Raw genomic sequence first — 17,853 nt, 5'->3', positions numbered from 1 at the left:
GTACATTGTAATTTTGATTAAAAAAATATAAAGAATAGACTTTTTTGCATCTTAAAATCTAAATTGTTTTTGAAGTAGAGAACAACAATCTTTGTTTGGTATATAGACAATATCCTGACTCAACTTTTTTCTTTTATATGGCTTAATGAGAGCAGTGGGCTTTAGGCTGCCCTGCAAGGATTTAAACCTTCTTTTGAATGGAGACAAAGCAATTCCCAAGGTGCTCATTGGTGGGCCTGGATCAATATTTTTTTTGATTATTGTCATGGTGGAGAATCCTGCTTCAAAGAAGTAGGTTAAGCCAAAAATACTCAAAATGTGCAGGATGATCTTTGAGCACGCCATTTCACTAAATAAAATCAATCAAAGGAACACATAATAGGTCGAAAACATACTTCTGTTACATTTGTGACTAATCGTTTCTTAATTACAATTTATGCAATGCTTTTAATTTTGTAAAGATTTTTACAGAAAGACCACAGTTAATAAAAGTAAGAGATGAAGTGTTCCCATGGAGACGCTGGAAGCACTACTGGTGGTGGCTGACTGGGATGCCATGGATGATGTAGATGTGGCTGCTGGTGTCCCTGTTGTAGTTGCTGGTGCTACTGTTGCAGTGGTTGCTGGTGCCACTGTTGTTGTAGTTAGCACTACTGTTGCAGTTGCTGGTACAGCCATTGTGGTTGTTGATGCCGCTGTTGCAGTTGGCGCCACAGTTGGGGAAGGTGGAGCAGCAGATGTGGTTAGCGCATCAGTTTTGGTGGTTGGTGCAGCAGTTGTGGTTTTTGGTGCCAATGTTGTAGTTGTTGGTGCAGTAGTTGTTCTTGTTATTGCAGCCTTTGTGGTTGTTGGTGTAGCTGGTGTCGTAATTGGTGCCAATGTTGTAGTGGTTGGTGCAGAAGTTGTGGCAATTGGTGCGGCAGTTGTGGTTGTTGGTGCGACTGTTGTAGTTGTTGGGGGGGCAGTTGTAGTGGTTGGTGCAGCAGTTGTGGTGGTTGGAGCCACAGTTGTAGTTGGTGCCAATGTTGTTGTTGATGCAGCAGTTGTGGTTGTTGGTGACACTGTTGTAGTTGTTGGGGCAGAAGATGTAGTGGTTGGTGCAGCCGTTGTGGTGGTTGGTGCAACAGTTGTCGGAATTGGTGCCAGTGTTGTGGTGGTTGGTGCAGCAGTTGTTGTTGTCCTTGTAGCCGCTGTGGTTGTTAGTGCAGCTGTTGTGGTTTTGGGTGAAACTATTGTAGTTTTTGGGGCACCAGCTGTAGTGGTTGGTGCAGCAGTTGTTGTGGTTGGAGCTACAGTTGTAGTTGGTGCCAATGTTGTTGTTGGTTCAGCAGTTGTGGTTGTTGGTGCCACTGTTTTGGTTGTTGGGGTAGAAGATGTAGTGGATGGAACAGTTGTCGTAATTGTTGCCATTATAGTTGTGGTTGGTGCAGCACTTGTGGTGGTTGGTGTAACAGTTGTGGTTGGTGTCAATGTTTTTGTTGTTGGTGCAGCCGTATTGGTTGCTGGCGCCACATTTGTGGTAGTTGTTGCCACAGTTATAGTGTTTGGGGCGGCAGATGTAGAGGTTGGTGCAGCAGTTGTGGTGGTTGGTGCTGCAGTTGTGGTGATTAGTTCAAAAGTTGTGGTTGCTGGTGTCACTGTTGTAGTTTTTGTTACAGCAGTCATGGTGCTTGTTGCTGCTGTTGTAGTTGTCGGTGTGATTGTTGTGGTAGTTGGTGCCACGGTTGTAGTTGTTGGTATTGCAGTAGTGGTGGTTGGTTCAACAGTTGTGGTAGTTGGTGCCAATGTTGTGGTGGTTGGGACAGCAGATGTAGAGGTTGGCAGAGCAGTTGTGGTGGTTGTTGCCTCTTTTGTAGTTGTTGGTGCTACTGTTTTAGTTGTTAGTGCCACTGTTGTGGTTGTTGGTGCAGCAGTTGTGGTTGTTGGTGCAGCAGTTGTGCTGGTTGGTGTCACAGTTGTAGTTGATGTCAATGTTGTTGTTGTTGGTGATGCAGTTGTGGTTGCTGGTGCACCAGTTGTGGTAGTTGGTGCCAATGTTGTAGTTGTTGGTTTGATGGTTGTGGTGGTTGGTGCAACAGTTGTGGTAGTTGGTGCCAATGTTGTGCTGGTTGGTGCAACAGTTGTGGTGGTTGGTGTCACAGTTGTGGTTGGTGTTGATGTTGGCACAGCAGTCGTGGTTGTTGGTGCAGCAGATGTGGGGGTTGGTGCAGCCATTGTGGTAGATGGTTCAACAGTTGCAGTAGTTTGTGCCATTGTTGGTGCAGCAGTTGTGATTGGTGCTGCAGTTGTGGTGGTTGGTGCAACAGTTGTGGTAGTTGGTGCCAATGTTGTAGTTGTTGGTTTGATGGTTGTGGTGGTTGGTGCAACAGTTGTGGTAGTTGGTGCCAATGTTGTGCTGGTTGGTGCAACAGTTGTGGTGGTTGGTGTCACAGTTGTGGTTGGTGTTGATGTTGGCACAGCAGTCGTGGTTGTTGGTGCAGCAGATGTGGTGGTTGGTGTCACAGTTGTAGTTGGTGTTGATGTTGGCACAGCCGTTGTGGTTGTTGGTTCAGCAGATGTGGTGGTTGCTGTCACAGTTGTAGTTTGTGTCAATGTTGTAGTTGTTGGGGCAGCAAATGTAGAGGTTGATGCAGGAGTTGTGGTGGTTTTTGCCACTGTTGTAGTTGTTGGTGCAAAAGTTGTGTTAGTTGGTGTCACTGTTGTAGTTGTTGGTTTGATGGTTGTGGTGGTTGGTGCAACAGTTGTGGTAGTTGGTGCCAATGTTGTGCTGGTTGGTGCAACAGTTGTAGTTTGTGTCAATGTTGTAGTTGTTGGGGCAGCAGATGTAGAGGTTGATGCAGGAGTTGTGGTGGTTTTTGCCATTGTTGTAGTTGTTGGTGCAAAAGTTGTGGTAGTTAGTGTCACTGTTGTAGTTGTTGGTACAGCAGTTGCAGTTGTTAGTGCCACTGTTGTGGTTGCTGGTGCAGCTGTTGTGGATGTTGGTGCAGCACTTGTTGTTGTTGTTGCTGCAGTTGTGGTGGTTGGTTCCAAAGTTGTGGTAGTTGGTGCCACTGTTGTAGTCATTGGTATTGCCGTTGTGGTAGTTTGTGCAACAGTTGTGGTGGTGGGTGTCATAGCTGTAGTTGGTGTTGGTGCAACAGTGGTGGTTGTAGGTTCAGCAGTTGTGGTGGTTGTTACCACTGTTGTAGTTGTTGGTGCAGCTGTAGTGGTTGTTAGTGCAGCAGTTGTGGTGGTTGGTGCAGTTGTTGTTTTTGGTGCAGCAGTAGTTGTTGCTGGAGTTGTGGTGGTTGGTGCAAAAGTTATGGTAGTTGGTGTCACTGTTGTAGTTGTTGGTACAGCAGTTGTAGCTGTTAGTGCCACTGTTGTGGTTGCTGGTGCAGCTGTTGTGGTTGTTGGTGCCAATGTTGTGCTGGTTGGTGCAACAGTTGGGGTGGTTGTTGCCATAGTTGTAGTTGGTGCCAATGTTGTTGTTGGTGCAACAGTTGTGGATGTTGGATCCACTGTTGTAGTTGTTGGTGCCATGGTTGTGGTAGTTAGTGTCACTGTTGTAGTTGTTGGGGTAGCAGTTGTAGTTGTTGTTCTTGGATCATTGCACAAACTTGTTGAACAGCAGGTTGGTCCACTAGTTATCGAACCAACATTCTCCATGAATGGCAAACTACCCAGACTTGAAGCAGCTGCACAAGTGTTTGGACTAATACATCCCAGCGCTGGAATTGTGTTTGTTCCATCGTTTACTGTTAATATTTAAAAGAAACTCCAGTAAGTCCAATTAATTTTCAAAGAACAATCAATCCAAGTATTCAAACAGAAGACTGCTCTTTCTTCAGCTTCTAATATTAGGTTTTGAATCATTCCAGCTCTAAAGTATTTTTTAGAATTGCAATATTTCATCCAAACTATCACAAATGTAAACTTACAAGTTGCTGTCACACAGTTGCTCTCATCTCCTGAACATGGGATGGGAGTGGTGCACTGAGATGTGGTGGGGTCACAAACGACACACTGAAGGGCGTTGAGTAGCGGTGTAGGTGGCGCTGAAATGGAAACCGCAGATGAAAGAGAAACTTGTTAAACACACATAACACAAAGGGAATATCAGTATTTTAACTCATGCTGAAACCTACAAGGAAGAGTTTGTGAATTGCAGTTGTCAGTGTTGCAGCACACTGCAGATGCAACTGCACTTTGGTAACCCAAGTTGACTGAAAATGTCTGAGTGCCTGTGCTTGGACACAGAGAGGATCGTGCGCAGGCTTTGTAGATTTGTGTTCCTGTAACTCCAGACTGAGTTCCTGCAAAGCCAATGGGATATTTGTTGTTTTATTAGAAAGCATACACAGTCTGAAAATGAAAGCAGAAGTTCCAATTATAAAAAGTAGTAAAACATAAACACACCAATACCTTTAATGGTAGCTGTTATGCACATCGTCTCTGAGCCACATGTTAGTGGTGCTGTGGTTGAACATGCCTGATTCGTGCAGGTGATGCACTGCAGAGCCCCAGCTGCAAGCAATGGAAAAGTTGTAATTAAAGAATTGTTCAAAACCTTTCAGGAAACATTCTGACACTATGGAGATTGATTAAAAAACTCAACTTTCTAGTTTTGGTGATTTCAAAAGAATTTCATCAGAATAAGTAGTATAATTAGTAAGATTTCTCTACTTAAGGCATGGTGGAGAATAAGAGAAAGATAACTTTACTGCATTCCGAGAAAGATAAATCAAAGACCAAGGTTTTTTTTTATTCTGAAAGGTACTTCATTAAAAAGAAAAAGAAAAGAACACAAGAACAGAAAAAGATGTCATGAAAATTATTATTAAGTAACTGTTTTAGGAAATGGAGCACCATGAAGTGATTTTTAAATATATAAATATATAAAAAAAAACTGTTGAGAAAAAGTTTTGGGATACATTTAGGGATCATTTGCAATGTTCATTATAATTGTTTATATATATCTTTGCTTTCATATATTTGTATGTAGTTTAGAAAGCTATAAAATATAAATTGTTACAAAATATTCCCTTTTTGCTCTAGTGTGCTAGTTTTCTAAAAATCAATATCCAATTATTATTGTTACCTTTGCTGTAGAGAGCCCAGATGACAGTCAGAAAAAAGATCAGCTTCATAGTGATGTTGAGATGAATCCTGTTTGTTAGGTCTCCCGGTTTTGATACTAAAACTCAGGAATCCTGCTATACTTTAAATACTCCACCCATGACCTTATATAACAGGTGTTTTTCCATGTTTACAGCGTCAAACATCAGGGAACAACGTCACAGAATCTAAAAACAAGTTAACACACCCTTAAATCGCCTATTCATGCATATGAGAGTCTGAAATCAGAAGACAAGGTAATTAAAACCGAACAGGTGATTAACATCATAAAACACACTTCTGCAAAATAGGGTTTGAGGAAAGAAGCTTCTCAGTTTTGGCCTCCCTGTTGCAGATGTGAGGTCTTCAGAGTAAAAAAACAAACAAATATATTGACACGTTTTTTAGAATCTCTCCCTTTATCGAAAAATAGAAGGTATCCTCCTCTTCGGTCTTTACGCATTGGATGTATTTGAAATGAGCAGCTTGTTGAACCATGGCATCACTCTTCATTACAAAGCCTGTAGACACTCCCATCTCTGTTTCATAGAAACACAAAAATCGGAGATAAAGAGAAAAGTAGAATACATACATAACAATTTATACCTTAAATTAAGTCATTTTCCTTTCGATTTTTCAGAGTTAAACCTCTGAAAAAGCTTTTCAAGTTGAGTTTTTTGCAGCACTGCATGTGACAAAGCTAAAACTGTATTTCACTTACACTTGCGTCAGGTCTGGTACCTCAATGCTAAATGAGGAGAGAAGTAAGCTAAGGTGGCTTAAATATCTTTTTTGGATTCCCCATCAACGCCTCCCTTGGGAGGTTTTTGAATTTTGCACAGTTGATCATAATATTATTTTATACTTGAATATTTTGTAAGAATTAAAGGAACCTTACTAGACTGGTTTAAATCATATCTCTTTGCTTGATTTCAGTTTGTTTAGATAGTTTTCATGCCGATCAGATGCTGTTCCCCCCATGTAAGACACAGGGAACGCTATCTAGCATAATTCCTGTCTAACATAGGGGGAACCATATCAGATCGGCATGTAATTCCCGTCAGATAGCGTTCTTCATGTCTAACATGGGGGGAACGGTATCTGATGGGCCTATAAACCTCGGCAGATAGCATTCCCCCTGTCTAAGAGGGCCACATGGCCGCCCTCCAGAGACTTTGTTTGCCCTCGCCCACCTTTGGTGGGTTGCTTTTGTTTTTTTTAGTTTTTTTTTTTATTTGGACTCTGCCTTTGGTTTTGTGTTTCGTGCCCTCCTTCCCCCTCCGCCAACCCTGAGTGGTTATTTTTTGTTTCCGGTCATTTTTAGGGCGTCTGAGATCCGCCCTTGAGTGGGGGGTACTGTCACGGTCTAACTTTCTGTTTTACTTTGATCCGTGTGTTTTATTTGTTTATTTCCTACTTGATGTTTCTAGATTTATTTTAGTTCTCAGGTTTTTCTTTTGTTGTCCTCTGTTGCCCTCTTGTGTGTGGTCCTTTCCCCTTGGCTCCCCCATATTCTCTACTCACACCTGCTCCTTATCAGCTCATTAGCCCTGCCTTTGTCTCAGTCAGCAATTTAAATACTCTCCCTCTGCTGTCAGTCCTTGTTGGCTCCTCTGTTGTTGCTGCTTCTGTTGTCGCTGGTTCTGTCATCTCTGGTTCCCTGTCGCTGGTTGTTTTCCCCTGATTGGCTGATGTGGCGCGTCGAGCAGCAAAAGTTTAATTTTTCCAACTCCAGCAGCAGCTGCATTTGAAGCGCGTTGAAGCTGCTCAAAACAAGCTGCGGGACATTTTGCTGCGCCCTGATGCATATCAACCATTGAATTGGCATGTCAACCAGCTGCTTTTGCTGCCTCTGCTGCTTTTGGTCTGATGCTACATTCACACCAAAAGCAGCAAGGGCACCAAAAACGCATTTGCTGCTACATTTTTGATGCTAGCATCTTTGCTACTCCAGCCGGGGCGGTCGAAAATTGGGTCTGATGCGCTTTGGCTGGAGTTACCCTATCCTTTCTTTTCCTGTAACAATGCCAGCTATATTTGCTGTGATCAGTGAGAATTAAGTAGTTTAAAATATATTTTTAAGTGAGAAAGTCCACATGAAAACTTCCTCAGTGTAGTCAGTTCATCCAGATTATCACCCTGCATTCAAATATTATTTCTGTGGGAGCCGCTCAGACCCCCAAATACCAGCGGTGCGCTGTCAGTAGGAATCCCATTCAACAGCCCTCTTCGTGATTTGTCGCAGCACCTGTAAGGCATTTTTCATGTACGTAATCCAAAGTGCAGGCACCAGGATAATAAAAGCAAACATGTTTTGTCGGCAGATTTCAGCATTTGAAGTTAAGTTAGCCGTTAATAAACTGTTTCAGAGGAGTGATGAGTGCTGTGGATCAGCAGCGATGTGTCTCTCTCCCTGCCAGCTCCCAGATCAGCTTCTCTGATTGGTGGATGTGGCACATCGCAATGGTGTAACTTTGTAATGGAAGATGGTTGGGAGAGGTCACGGATTAGCGGAGCGTGGTCCGGATCCAAATCCACCTGCTGGCAAACCAATCTAATTTAAAGCATTTATAAATTACCGCATGTTGTCTGAGGACAGTGTCTAAACGTCACTTTCGCCGCTTCTCCTTTTTCCCCGGCATCCCACATCTGCTCCGCCCCACATCGCTCCAGACCGCCTGCGCAAAGCAAAGACTACAGCCTTCGCTGTTCCTCCCATATCGCTGCACTTAGACTTATCCTCGCAGCTTGAGGAGAGCATGCGTGATATTATCATTAAATTCATAGGAGCAAAACATGCAAAAAGGAACACTTAATTCAATATGACATATTTAAAAAAATCCCCATCAGCATCCAGCATATGTGCGGTTTCTGATGGAGATACAAATAGTTTGGATCCAATCTTTTAAACAAAAGGTTAGTTTTTTTTTTTTTATATATATGAATTACGCTCTAATTTGTAGTTACCAATCTGTTGTTACTATATTTTAATTTGACAAACCAGATCTTCTCGCCGTTCTTTTCCCTGTTTGGTGTGATTGCAATAGCGGATCTTGACCTGGCCGGACCGGAGTGGAGCTGCACATTTTGAGTATGTTTGGCTCAACCTGCTGCTGTAAATATGGATCCAAGCTCAAAATGAGCACCTTGATATTTGCTTGAGAATGGCTTTGTCTCCATTCAAACCCAGGTTTAAAGTCTTGCAGGGCAGCCTAAACCCCACTGCTCTCAATAAGCCAGAAAATAGAAAGAAAAAACAGTCAGTTCAGGTGTTTTATAAAATATGTGAATCAGGAAATTATACCAAACTATTGTTGTTCGCTACTTATAAAAACACTTTAGATTTTAAATTAGAAAAAATCTGTCTATTTTTAATTAAAAAATTCAATGTATGACATGGATGCATAAACACCTCATTTTAATTTCAGTTGTTATCTTGGAATATGTCTGTGCCATTAGGGAAGAAAAAGTCCATTGTTGGAATACCCTGGTCATTCAGTATATTCAGGTAGTCAGTTGACCTCATTCTTTGAGCACATACTGTTGCTGAACCTAGACCTGAGCAACTGCAGCAAACCAGATCATAACACCGCCCCCACAGGCTTGTACAGTAGGCACTAGGCATGGTGGGTGCATCACTTCACCTCTTCTTACCCTGATTCGCCCATCACTCTGGAACAGGGTAAATTTGGACTCATCAGACCACATGACCTTCTTCCATTGCTCCACAGTCCAATCTTTATGCTCCCTAGTAAATTGAAACCTTTTTTTCCGGTTAGCCTCACTGATTAGGGGTTTTCTTACGGCTACACAGCTGTTCAGTCCAGTTGAGTTCCCTTCCCATTGTATGTGTGGAAATGCGCTTACTTTCAGTATTAAACATAGCCCTGAGTTCTAATGTTGTTTTTCTTCGATTTGATCTCACCACACGTTTAGTGGTGAGATCTCTACAGGCACGTCATGGTGCATTATATCTGTCGCGGCGGAAGTTTCTATATGCAGTACCATACTTGGGTATATTGTTGCAGCTCCTTGACTCCCACTGTTCCTCTCAAAGAGAACAGTGTAGTTGCTTCATCCCAACTGAGTTTGGACAATGTTTCCATAGTGGCTGTGAGGCTGATGCTATGATATATTTTCAAATATCTCCTGGTCCTCCACAATTCTAGTTTTAGTTGCATGCAATTTTATTGCATTATTTGCAACAACCATTTCTACAATCGCAAGCTTTTGATCATCACTGAGAAGCTTTCCTCTTCCCCCAGAAGGAGGAAGATAATGCATTCTCGAAAGAGATGATAATTAGATGTATTACTGTATGCCTTTATTTAAATGTCAAGTGAGAACCAGTGAGAAACAGTCCATGTAACATGCACTTGTTGGGTTGTTGAAAGATGCGTATAATAGAGTCAACTGTTGACCACCTTAAAATAGGCAGCACTCTTTCAGCAGCCTGTCTTAGAGCGAGACAGTGGTTGAAATCTGGTAACCTTACAACAATAAGTTTATAATCATGGATAAAATGTCTCAAGGCTTTATGACTGCTTTATGAATGTGCTCATTTGATGTCTGTGGCTGTTCCAACTTCAAAAAAACAAAAAACAAATTGAAGTAAACATATTTCTCCTCTAAATCATACCATGTTAATGAGAACAATGTGAAATGTATCGATAAGTTGTATAATTAGGTCACTGCAATTGCTGTAATTGAACTAAAACAATATTTTCCTACTAGCTTGTTTTTGAACACTTTGGTGAATTTTACTGATTTGTTTTAATTAGCTGATATAGTTATGGGAATTAGCTCTACCATTTTACTACACAGTGAGGAGCCGATTCCTGTGAACGCTGCATACAGCATCAAAGGTCAGTAAAGATGTTATGAAATCTAACTGTCATGGGTTCACTGAAAGCGACCCAAGAATGCAGAACACCACTGACGGACACAAGGATGAAAGTTTAACAGTTTATTTATGCACAAGCACACAGGATATAATGGTTCAGGTTCAGGGCCTGGGTTCTGGTTCACCGGAGTCTGCGTGGGAGACAGTTCAGTTAGCGTTGCCAACAGAGGTTTGATTTCCTGAAGTTTACTGATTGTACCTTGAGGGTTCTCGAGGTTAGCTTTGGGAGAGTCACTGTTGGTCCTGGAGAAAAGTTCAGCAGCAGAGTCCGTTTGCTGCTTCAGCGTCTCACGTCTAATTTGAACAGACCTTGGCTTTGGGTATCCCAGCTCTAGTCCAGAACTGCTTGGAGGTTCTCTGTGAATCTTCAGGTTTGGCTCTGAGGGTCGGCTCGGCAGGTTAGCTTTCACAGAGGAGGCACAGGTTTCCTGGAAGACAGAAACAAGGATTAGAATCCAAGCTGGATTCAAAAGTCATCAAAATACTCAGAGGATCTGGGCTTAAGCGCTGACCAACTGGAACAACACTGCGGCGTTGAGGCAAGGTCTGAAGACAGCTTAAGTAGTGGATCCTCTGATGATCTTGACGAGCTGCAGCTGTGCAGGAGGCTCCCTCAGAGGATCCACGGCGGACTCTGCTGGAGAAAGGTGGAATTTCTCCAGCTCCCAACAGTACCCCCCCCTCAACGACTGCCCCTTGGCGGTCCGGAAGAGGTTGATGGGCAGGAACGCTCGTACTCCTCGATGAGGGCTGGATCGAGGATGTACGAGCCTGGAACCCACTGGCGATCCTCCGGTCCGTAACCCTCCCAGTCGACGAGGTACTGCCATCCGCGACCTCGTCGACGGGAATCCTCGATCGACGAACCGTGAAGGCCGGATGTCCATCGACCTCCAGGGCGGGTGGTGGGGAGTCGGACGGTGGGCACAGAGGGCTCGAGGAGACAGGCTTGATCTGGGACACGTGGAAGGTGGGGTGGATCCGGAGGGACTGAGGTAGCTGGAGACGGACGGCTGAAGGGTTGATGACTCGAGTGATCCTGTAGGGTCCGATGAATCTAGGGGAGAGCTTGAGATGAACTGGGAGATGAACTGCGGGCCACTGTCCGAGAGGATCTCTTGGGGAATGCCGTGTAACCGAAAAACATGCTTAATGAGAAGCTGGGCAGTCTGGAAGGCCGTGGGAAGTTTTCTGAGGGGAATAAGATGGCAGGACTTCGAGAAGCGGTCAACAATAGTGAATATGGTGGACATACCTCGAGAGACAGGGAGACCGGTGACGAAATCGATGGCGATATGGGACCAGGGACGCGAGGGAACAGGAAGTGGTTGAAGCAGGCCAGAAGGAGGTTGGTGTGAGGCTTTGTTACGGGCACATGTGGGGCAAGCCAACACATACTCCTTCACGTCCCTTTGGAGGGTGGGCCACCAGAAGCGTCTGGAGATGAGAGCTACTGTTCTGCTGACTCCAGGATGAGCGGAGAATTTGGCGGCATGCATCCACTGGATAAGACGGGACCTGACAGAAGATGGAACATATGAACGATTAGACGGGCCGTTACCTGGATCGGGTTCAGTGGCCAGGGCTGAGTTGATGAGGTCAGTTATTTCCCAGTTGACCACTCCAACTGTACATGAAGCCGGAAGGATTGGTTCAGGTGTCTCGGGATGATCGACGGAGTAGAGACGAGAGAGAGAATCGGGCTTCACGTTCTTGGATCCGGGTCTGTAGGAGATGATTAAGTTGAACCGAGAAAAGAAGATTGACCACCTGGATTGGCGAGGATTAGCTTGTTTTGTTGACTGGATGTAGGCCAGGTTCTTGTGGTCTGTCCATACAAGAACCGGGTGCTCAGCTCCCTCCAGCCAATGCCTCCATTCCTTCAGTGCCAGTTTAATGGCCAGGAGTTCTCGGTCACCCACATCATAATTCTGCTCAGCGGTGGAAAGCCTACGGGAGAAGAAAGCACAGGGGTTTATCTTCTGATCAGAGTCTAGTCTCTGGGAAAGGACTGCTCCAACACCGGAATCTGAAGCATCCACCTCTAGAATAAATTGTTTAGCAGGATCAGGTTGCATGAGGACTGGTGCTCTGGAAAACAATGACTTTAATTTATCAAATGCTGCTTGAGCCTCGGGAGTCCACTGAAAGCTGCGTTTGATAGATGTCAGAGAAGTTAAAGGAAGGGCGGTCTGGCTGTAGTTTCTGATAAACCGACGATAGAAGTTAGCAAAACCCAAAAACCTTTGAAGTTGTTTGCGGTTTTCTGGAACAGGCCAGTCTAAAACTGCCTTGATCTTGTCTTCAGATGGTTTAACCTGGCCGCCCTTGAGCACAAACCCCAAAAAGGCGACTGAAGGTTGATGAAATTCGCACTTCTCTGCTTTCACGAACAGTTTGTTCTCCAGCAGTCTCTGTAAAACAAGATGGACATGTTTTTTATGTTCGTCGAGGTCCTTGGAGTAAATGAGAATGTCATCAATGTACACAAAAACAAAAACGTTGAGAAAGTCTCTTAGAACATCATTAACGAGGGCCTGGAAGCAGGCTGGAGCGTTGGTTAGTCCAAAGGGCATAACCAGGTATTCGAATTGGCCCAAGGGTGTTTTGAAGGCAGTTTTCCATTCGTCGCCTTCACGGATCCTAAGGAGATGATAAGCGTTTCTTAAATCCAGTTTAGAAAATACAGTAGCTCCCTGTACGGGCTCAAAAGCAGAGGCGAGAAGAGGCAGTGGGTATTTGTTTTTAATAGTGATCTGGTTCAAACCTCGATAGTCAATACAGGGTCTCAGGGAACCATCCTTCTTTCCTACGAAGAAGAACCCGGCGCCCAATGGAGAAGATGAAGGGCGAATTATTCCAGCTGCTAATGATTCGTTGATGTACTTTTCCATAGTTTCCCTTTCGGGCTTGGAGATGTTATACAATCTACTGCTAGGTAAGGGAGCACCAGGTAACAGTTCAATGGCGCAATCGTATGGTCTGTGTGGAGGTAGGGACGTCGCACTGACCTTACTGAAGACAGGGGCGAGATCATGGTACTCAGGAGGAACTGAAGAAAGGTCAGGAGAGTCCATCTCCCCCCCACCTCTAGGAGACCCCACCAAGGGGGCAGCTGAACGCAGACATGTTTCGTGGCATGAGATGGACCATGATTCCAGGTGACGTTTGGCCCAGTTTATGTGAGGATTATGCTTCTCCAACAATTCGAAGCCGAGCACCAGCGGGGAACATGCAGAGGGAGAGAGGCTCTGGTTGGCACAGAAAAGTGTGGCAGGCAGCAACAGTCGAGGAGATTTCTTAGTGTTTATTTGGCCCGCCAGACTCCTCAGATCCTCTGGCGGGCCCAGGCTTTTGATTTAGCCGGGCAGGAAGCAATGAAGTGTCCACTCTCACCACAGTAGATACATAGTTTACTTAGAAAGCGCCTTTGTCTCTCCTCTGGAGTGAGCCTGGTGTGTCCCACTTGCATGGGTTCGACATCCCTTTCACCCGAATGAGAGGCCTGAACAGGCAGCGGTAGAGACTGGGGCTTAGACCTCTGAATGGGCAACTGCTCTGTAGAGGGAGAACAAACAGTCACGTTATGTGAGGCAGAAGAAAGTGTACCCTGCTTCTTAGAACTGTTTCTGGCTCGAATTCTATTATCTAATCTGATGGAGAGGCGAATTAAATCTTCGAGGGTAGCTGGTTCGTCGAGGGTTGCGAGTTCATCTTTAATGTGCTCGTTTAATGCCATGAAAAAGGCTCCTTTCAAGGCGCTTTGGTTCCATCCGGAAGCTGCCGCTTTAACCCGGAAGTTAATTGAAAATTCAGCCACCGAAGAGTTTCCCTGTTTGAGATTGAAAAGAGCTCTAGAGTCAATAGTTTGGTCAGTTTCTTGGTTGAATACCTGGGTAAATTCAGAGATGAAATCAGAGTAGTAGCAATTTAAGCTATCATCAGCGGCAAATCTTGCCTGAGCCCATTCCAAAGCTCTTCCTGTTAACTGAGAGAGAATGAAAGTTATCTTCTTGTGATCTGTGGAAAAGCAGCCAGGGGAATTCTGAAAAATTAACCGACATTGAAATAAAAATCCTTTGCAATCTTTCATGTTACCAGAAAATCTTTCTGGGAGACTAGGAACTCTGATGACGTCACTGCTGGTGACCTCAGAGGTGGAACTGGACCCGGAAATGGTTGTGGTACAGCATTAGCGCTGTTCAGATAATTAGCGCAGCTCTGTAGCATTTGGTTATGAGTGTCTACTAGACGGTATAACTCACGGAGCGTTTGAGTTTGTCCCTGAATTTGGGCATCCTGCTCCTCCAGTCGACGGGTGAAGTGATCTGCTGGGCCTTGAGTTTGGCCGCAGTGTTCTGTCATGATGGGTTCACTGAAAGCGACCCAAGAATGCAGAACACCACTGACGGACACAAGGATGAAAGTTTAACAGTTTATTTATGCACAAGCACACAGGATATAATGGTTCAGGTTCAGGGCCTGGGTTCTGGTTCACCGGAGTCTGCGTGGGAGACAGTTCAGTTAGCGTTGCCAACAGAGGTTTGATTTCCTGAAGTTTACTGATTGTACCTTGAGGGTTCTCGAGGTTAGCTTTGGGAGAGTCACTGTTGGTCCTGGAGAAAAGTTCATCAGCAGAGTCCGTTTGCTGCTTCAGCGTCTCACATCTAATTTGAACAGACCTTGGCTTTGGATTTCCCAGCTCTAGTCCAGAACTGCTTGGAGGTTCTCTGTGAATCTTCAGGTTTGGCTCTGAGGGTCGGCTCGGCAGGTTAGCTCTTCCAGAGCTTTCACAGAGGAGGCACAGGTTTCCTGGAAGACAGAAACAAGGATTAGAATCCAAACTGGATTCAAAAGTCATCAAAATACTCAGAGGATCTGGGCTTAAGCGCTGACCAACTGGAACAACACTGCGGCGTTGAGGCAAGGTCTGAAGACAGCTTAAGTTGTGGATCCTCTGATGATCTTGACGAGCTGCAGCTGTGCAGGAGGCTCCCTCAGAGGATCCACGGCGGACTCTGCTGGAGAAAGGTGGAATTTCTCCAGCTCCCAACACTAACAAACCAACTCACCCTTTACTGAACTATCCATGCATAACAAAGTCTAAAAGGAAATAAAAGGTAATTAAAGCTAATTGTGTAATTAACATTCTAACATGCACTACTGCTAAAAATGATCTAAAAAAACAGTTTCTTAATTTTTTCCCATCCTGACGTGAACTTTTTTTGTTAACACTTAATAAAATTTGAACAAGGTACGACCATCTATGGAACTGTTTCACTTCAGATACACTGTAAACCCAGATTTTGTTTGTACTCAAAGAAACTGAGTTCATAGTACTTAGAGAGGTCTAATTTACTGACATTACTTGTTTATTTCAATTAAGCTGAACTTTTTTATGTCCTTTTTCAGTGTAATTATATTTTTAAGTACAGTCAATGGTTTGGACTTAAACAAACTAAGTTAGTATCACTAAATTCTTTATATTAACTATTTTTTCTGAGTAAACACCACTTTCCAATGATCTAGCTTATTGTAATTATGTATTTGAGCTCAGACAACTCAATATCATTAGTTTGCCTCTCACGTCATCCACCTGCCCGCGAAAAATCCGGTTTAGACCAGTTTTGAGCGAGTGAATAAGAAAAGCTGGCACTGAGGAACTCCGAAGCATTTTGAGACAAAACAGACGACAGCGTTATTGAGATCTTCAACAACTTATAACAAGGAAGTCATTCCACAGAGATTTAAAGCACTCGGTGAATGAAGTGAGTTCAGCCACAAAACGGTAAGTTTAATCTCTTGTTTTGCTGCAGTACTTAGCAAAGGCTACTTAGCTAATGTTAGCTTGTTAGTTATCTTGCTTGGTTAGAAAAGCTGTTTTTCTGTTACTTTAAGAAGCTTTACTCTATTAACTGTAATTTTCCTTACTCCACAGAAGGAAATGATTGTTTAACTGGTTCTTTTTAATTTATGTTGATGTGATTTGTATGCATACATAAAAAGGCACCATCCAAAACTGTATCATGTGCCTCTTATCATTTTTTAACTCCTTTTGCACTAATTTCTGAACTAGGCAGGGGGTGAACTCTATACAGGTCAGACGTGTGGGCTGCATAACAGTAAAGGCTCTTGACTGCAAGATGTTAACAAAGTCATGTACTGTTATTTCTTTCAGGACAATGATGATGAAAGTTTGCACAACAATGTTCCTGTGGGGGTCCTCCGCAATGAACAAGAAAATATAACTCCACACAAGCAGTCCATTCACCATAATGTATCCTCAGTGGGAATTATCCTGGAGGGAAATGTAGTGATGGAAGTTGAGAGCCTTCCGCAGGCCATGTACACGGTCTTTGGACTTACCTATGCACTCCATCTCAGCTACCCAAAGTACATGAAGAACACCTTTGATTTTTTTCAGCAGGTACTTCTTAACTTGGGTAAGACAGATCTGAGGCCTAAACTTCAAACACTTAAAAATCAGCTTGCCATGTAAGATCCAAGATCTGCTCATTTAAAATCTTTTGGGCTTTGAATTTTCTTTTGTTGATACAAATAAAATGTTCAATGAAAACAATAAAAAGTTGAAGTGAAATGTATTTTGTACAGCTCTATTAATTTAACACGTTTTGAGTTTTGTGAACTAAAAAATATAAGTTTGGTCAATTTGAATACACAATTTAATTGAACTAAAATGCAGTAATGCCTACTTAACAAGCTAAGTTTAATTGACAGGTGTTAAGCTGTTGCTCCAACTACATATCGTCAGTTACTACAACTTGATTACCAGTCCAACTTAAATATTCTATTCCAATCCATTAGGTGCTCAAGTACATTTAACATAGTTTACTGCACTCATACAACTAATACCACATTACTTAAATTTTTTAAGGCAACGAGTTACCTTGATTTTTTTTAAGTACATTCTACTTATCCGGGTTTACAGTGTAAAAGATCTATCTATCTATCTATCTGTCTGTCTGTCTGTCTGTCTGTCTGTCTGTCTGTCTGTCTGTCTGTCTGTCTGTCTGTCTGTCTGTCTGTCTGTCTATCTATCTATCTATCTATCTATCTGTCTATCTATCTATCTATGTTAGGTTAATACTTTGGAACTTGCAAGAAACAAAGAAAAGCCTACACTGAAAAAAAAATATAGGTTGACAGAACTTAAATTTTCTAGGCAACGTGATGCATTTGGTTTTTTGAGTTTTCCTTACTTAAATTCACTGTGGTTGAGTTTACAAAGATTTTTGAGTTCTGCCAACTTAGGTTTTTGGAGAGTTTCACCTTTAAGTTCTGAGTTCTATCAACTTTGTTTTATGAGTTTGACATATAGATTTTGAGTTCTACAAACTCAGATTTTGTAGTGTTATCTGCAAGTTGAGTTCTATCAACTCAGTTTTTTTAGTACTACCATTTGTCTTCACTACCAATCATTCAACACACAAAAAATTATGTTAATACAACATTTTTATTGCTTCAAGTCAAACATTGTATCAATAGATACAGTATAAAACCATGTTCAACAACATAATCTTAACTGCACAGATCAAAGTAACCTGACACTGGACCAGAATGTTCTAGATTCGTAAGAGGGAGTGATGATGAGGGAAAAAACAGTAAGACACAGATTTAGTAAGAGGAAAACACACAGGTAATTTTTTGTGAAGTAAGTGTATTAACATATATGAAAAAATAACAGTTTTACAAATTTGGACAGCCTTCAGTTAGTTTTTTTCAATTGTAGTCTCTTTAAATTGGGTGCACCCTTTAAAAAAAATAAAATGAAATAAAATGTCTGTTATGGTTCCTATTTGTTGTTACTCTGAGTTTTCTGTTATCAGTTGTTT

At 42.9% G+C, this 17,853-nt stretch overlaps 1 protein-coding gene across 1 annotated transcript in view; it reads right to left on the bottom strand.

The window, feature by feature from the left end:
- Positions 1 to 215: 215 nt before the first annotated feature.
- The window catches only part of LOC119778695 (mucin-2-like), a 36,260-nt gene continuing 18,622 nt past the window's right edge, over positions 216 to 17,853 (bottom strand). Inside the window, exons 2-6 of the mRNA XM_038278044.1 lie at positions 4,405 to 4,506; positions 4,128 to 4,295; positions 3,921 to 4,037; positions 2,801 to 3,737; positions 216 to 2,665 (exon numbers count right to left, since the gene is read on the bottom strand). Coding sequence (XP_038133972.1) covers positions 466 to 2,665; positions 2,801 to 3,737; positions 3,921 to 4,037; positions 4,128 to 4,295; positions 4,405 to 4,506 — 3,524 coding nt within the window. The 3' untranslated portion in view covers positions 216 to 465. The remainder of the gene's footprint in view (positions 2,666 to 2,800; positions 3,738 to 3,920; positions 4,038 to 4,127; positions 4,296 to 4,404; positions 4,507 to 17,853) is intronic.

This window comes from Cyprinodon tularosa, unplaced genomic scaffold, assembly GCF_016077235.1.
Source record: "Cyprinodon tularosa strain WSP-4 unplaced genomic scaffold, ASM1607723v1 ctg137, whole genome shotgun sequence".
NCBI lineage: Eukaryota > Metazoa > Chordata > Actinopteri > Cyprinodontiformes > Cyprinodontidae > Cyprinodon > Cyprinodon tularosa.
The sequence above is the reverse complement of the archived record's forward strand: the minus strand, read 5'-3'. Positions and strand labels throughout refer to the sequence as shown.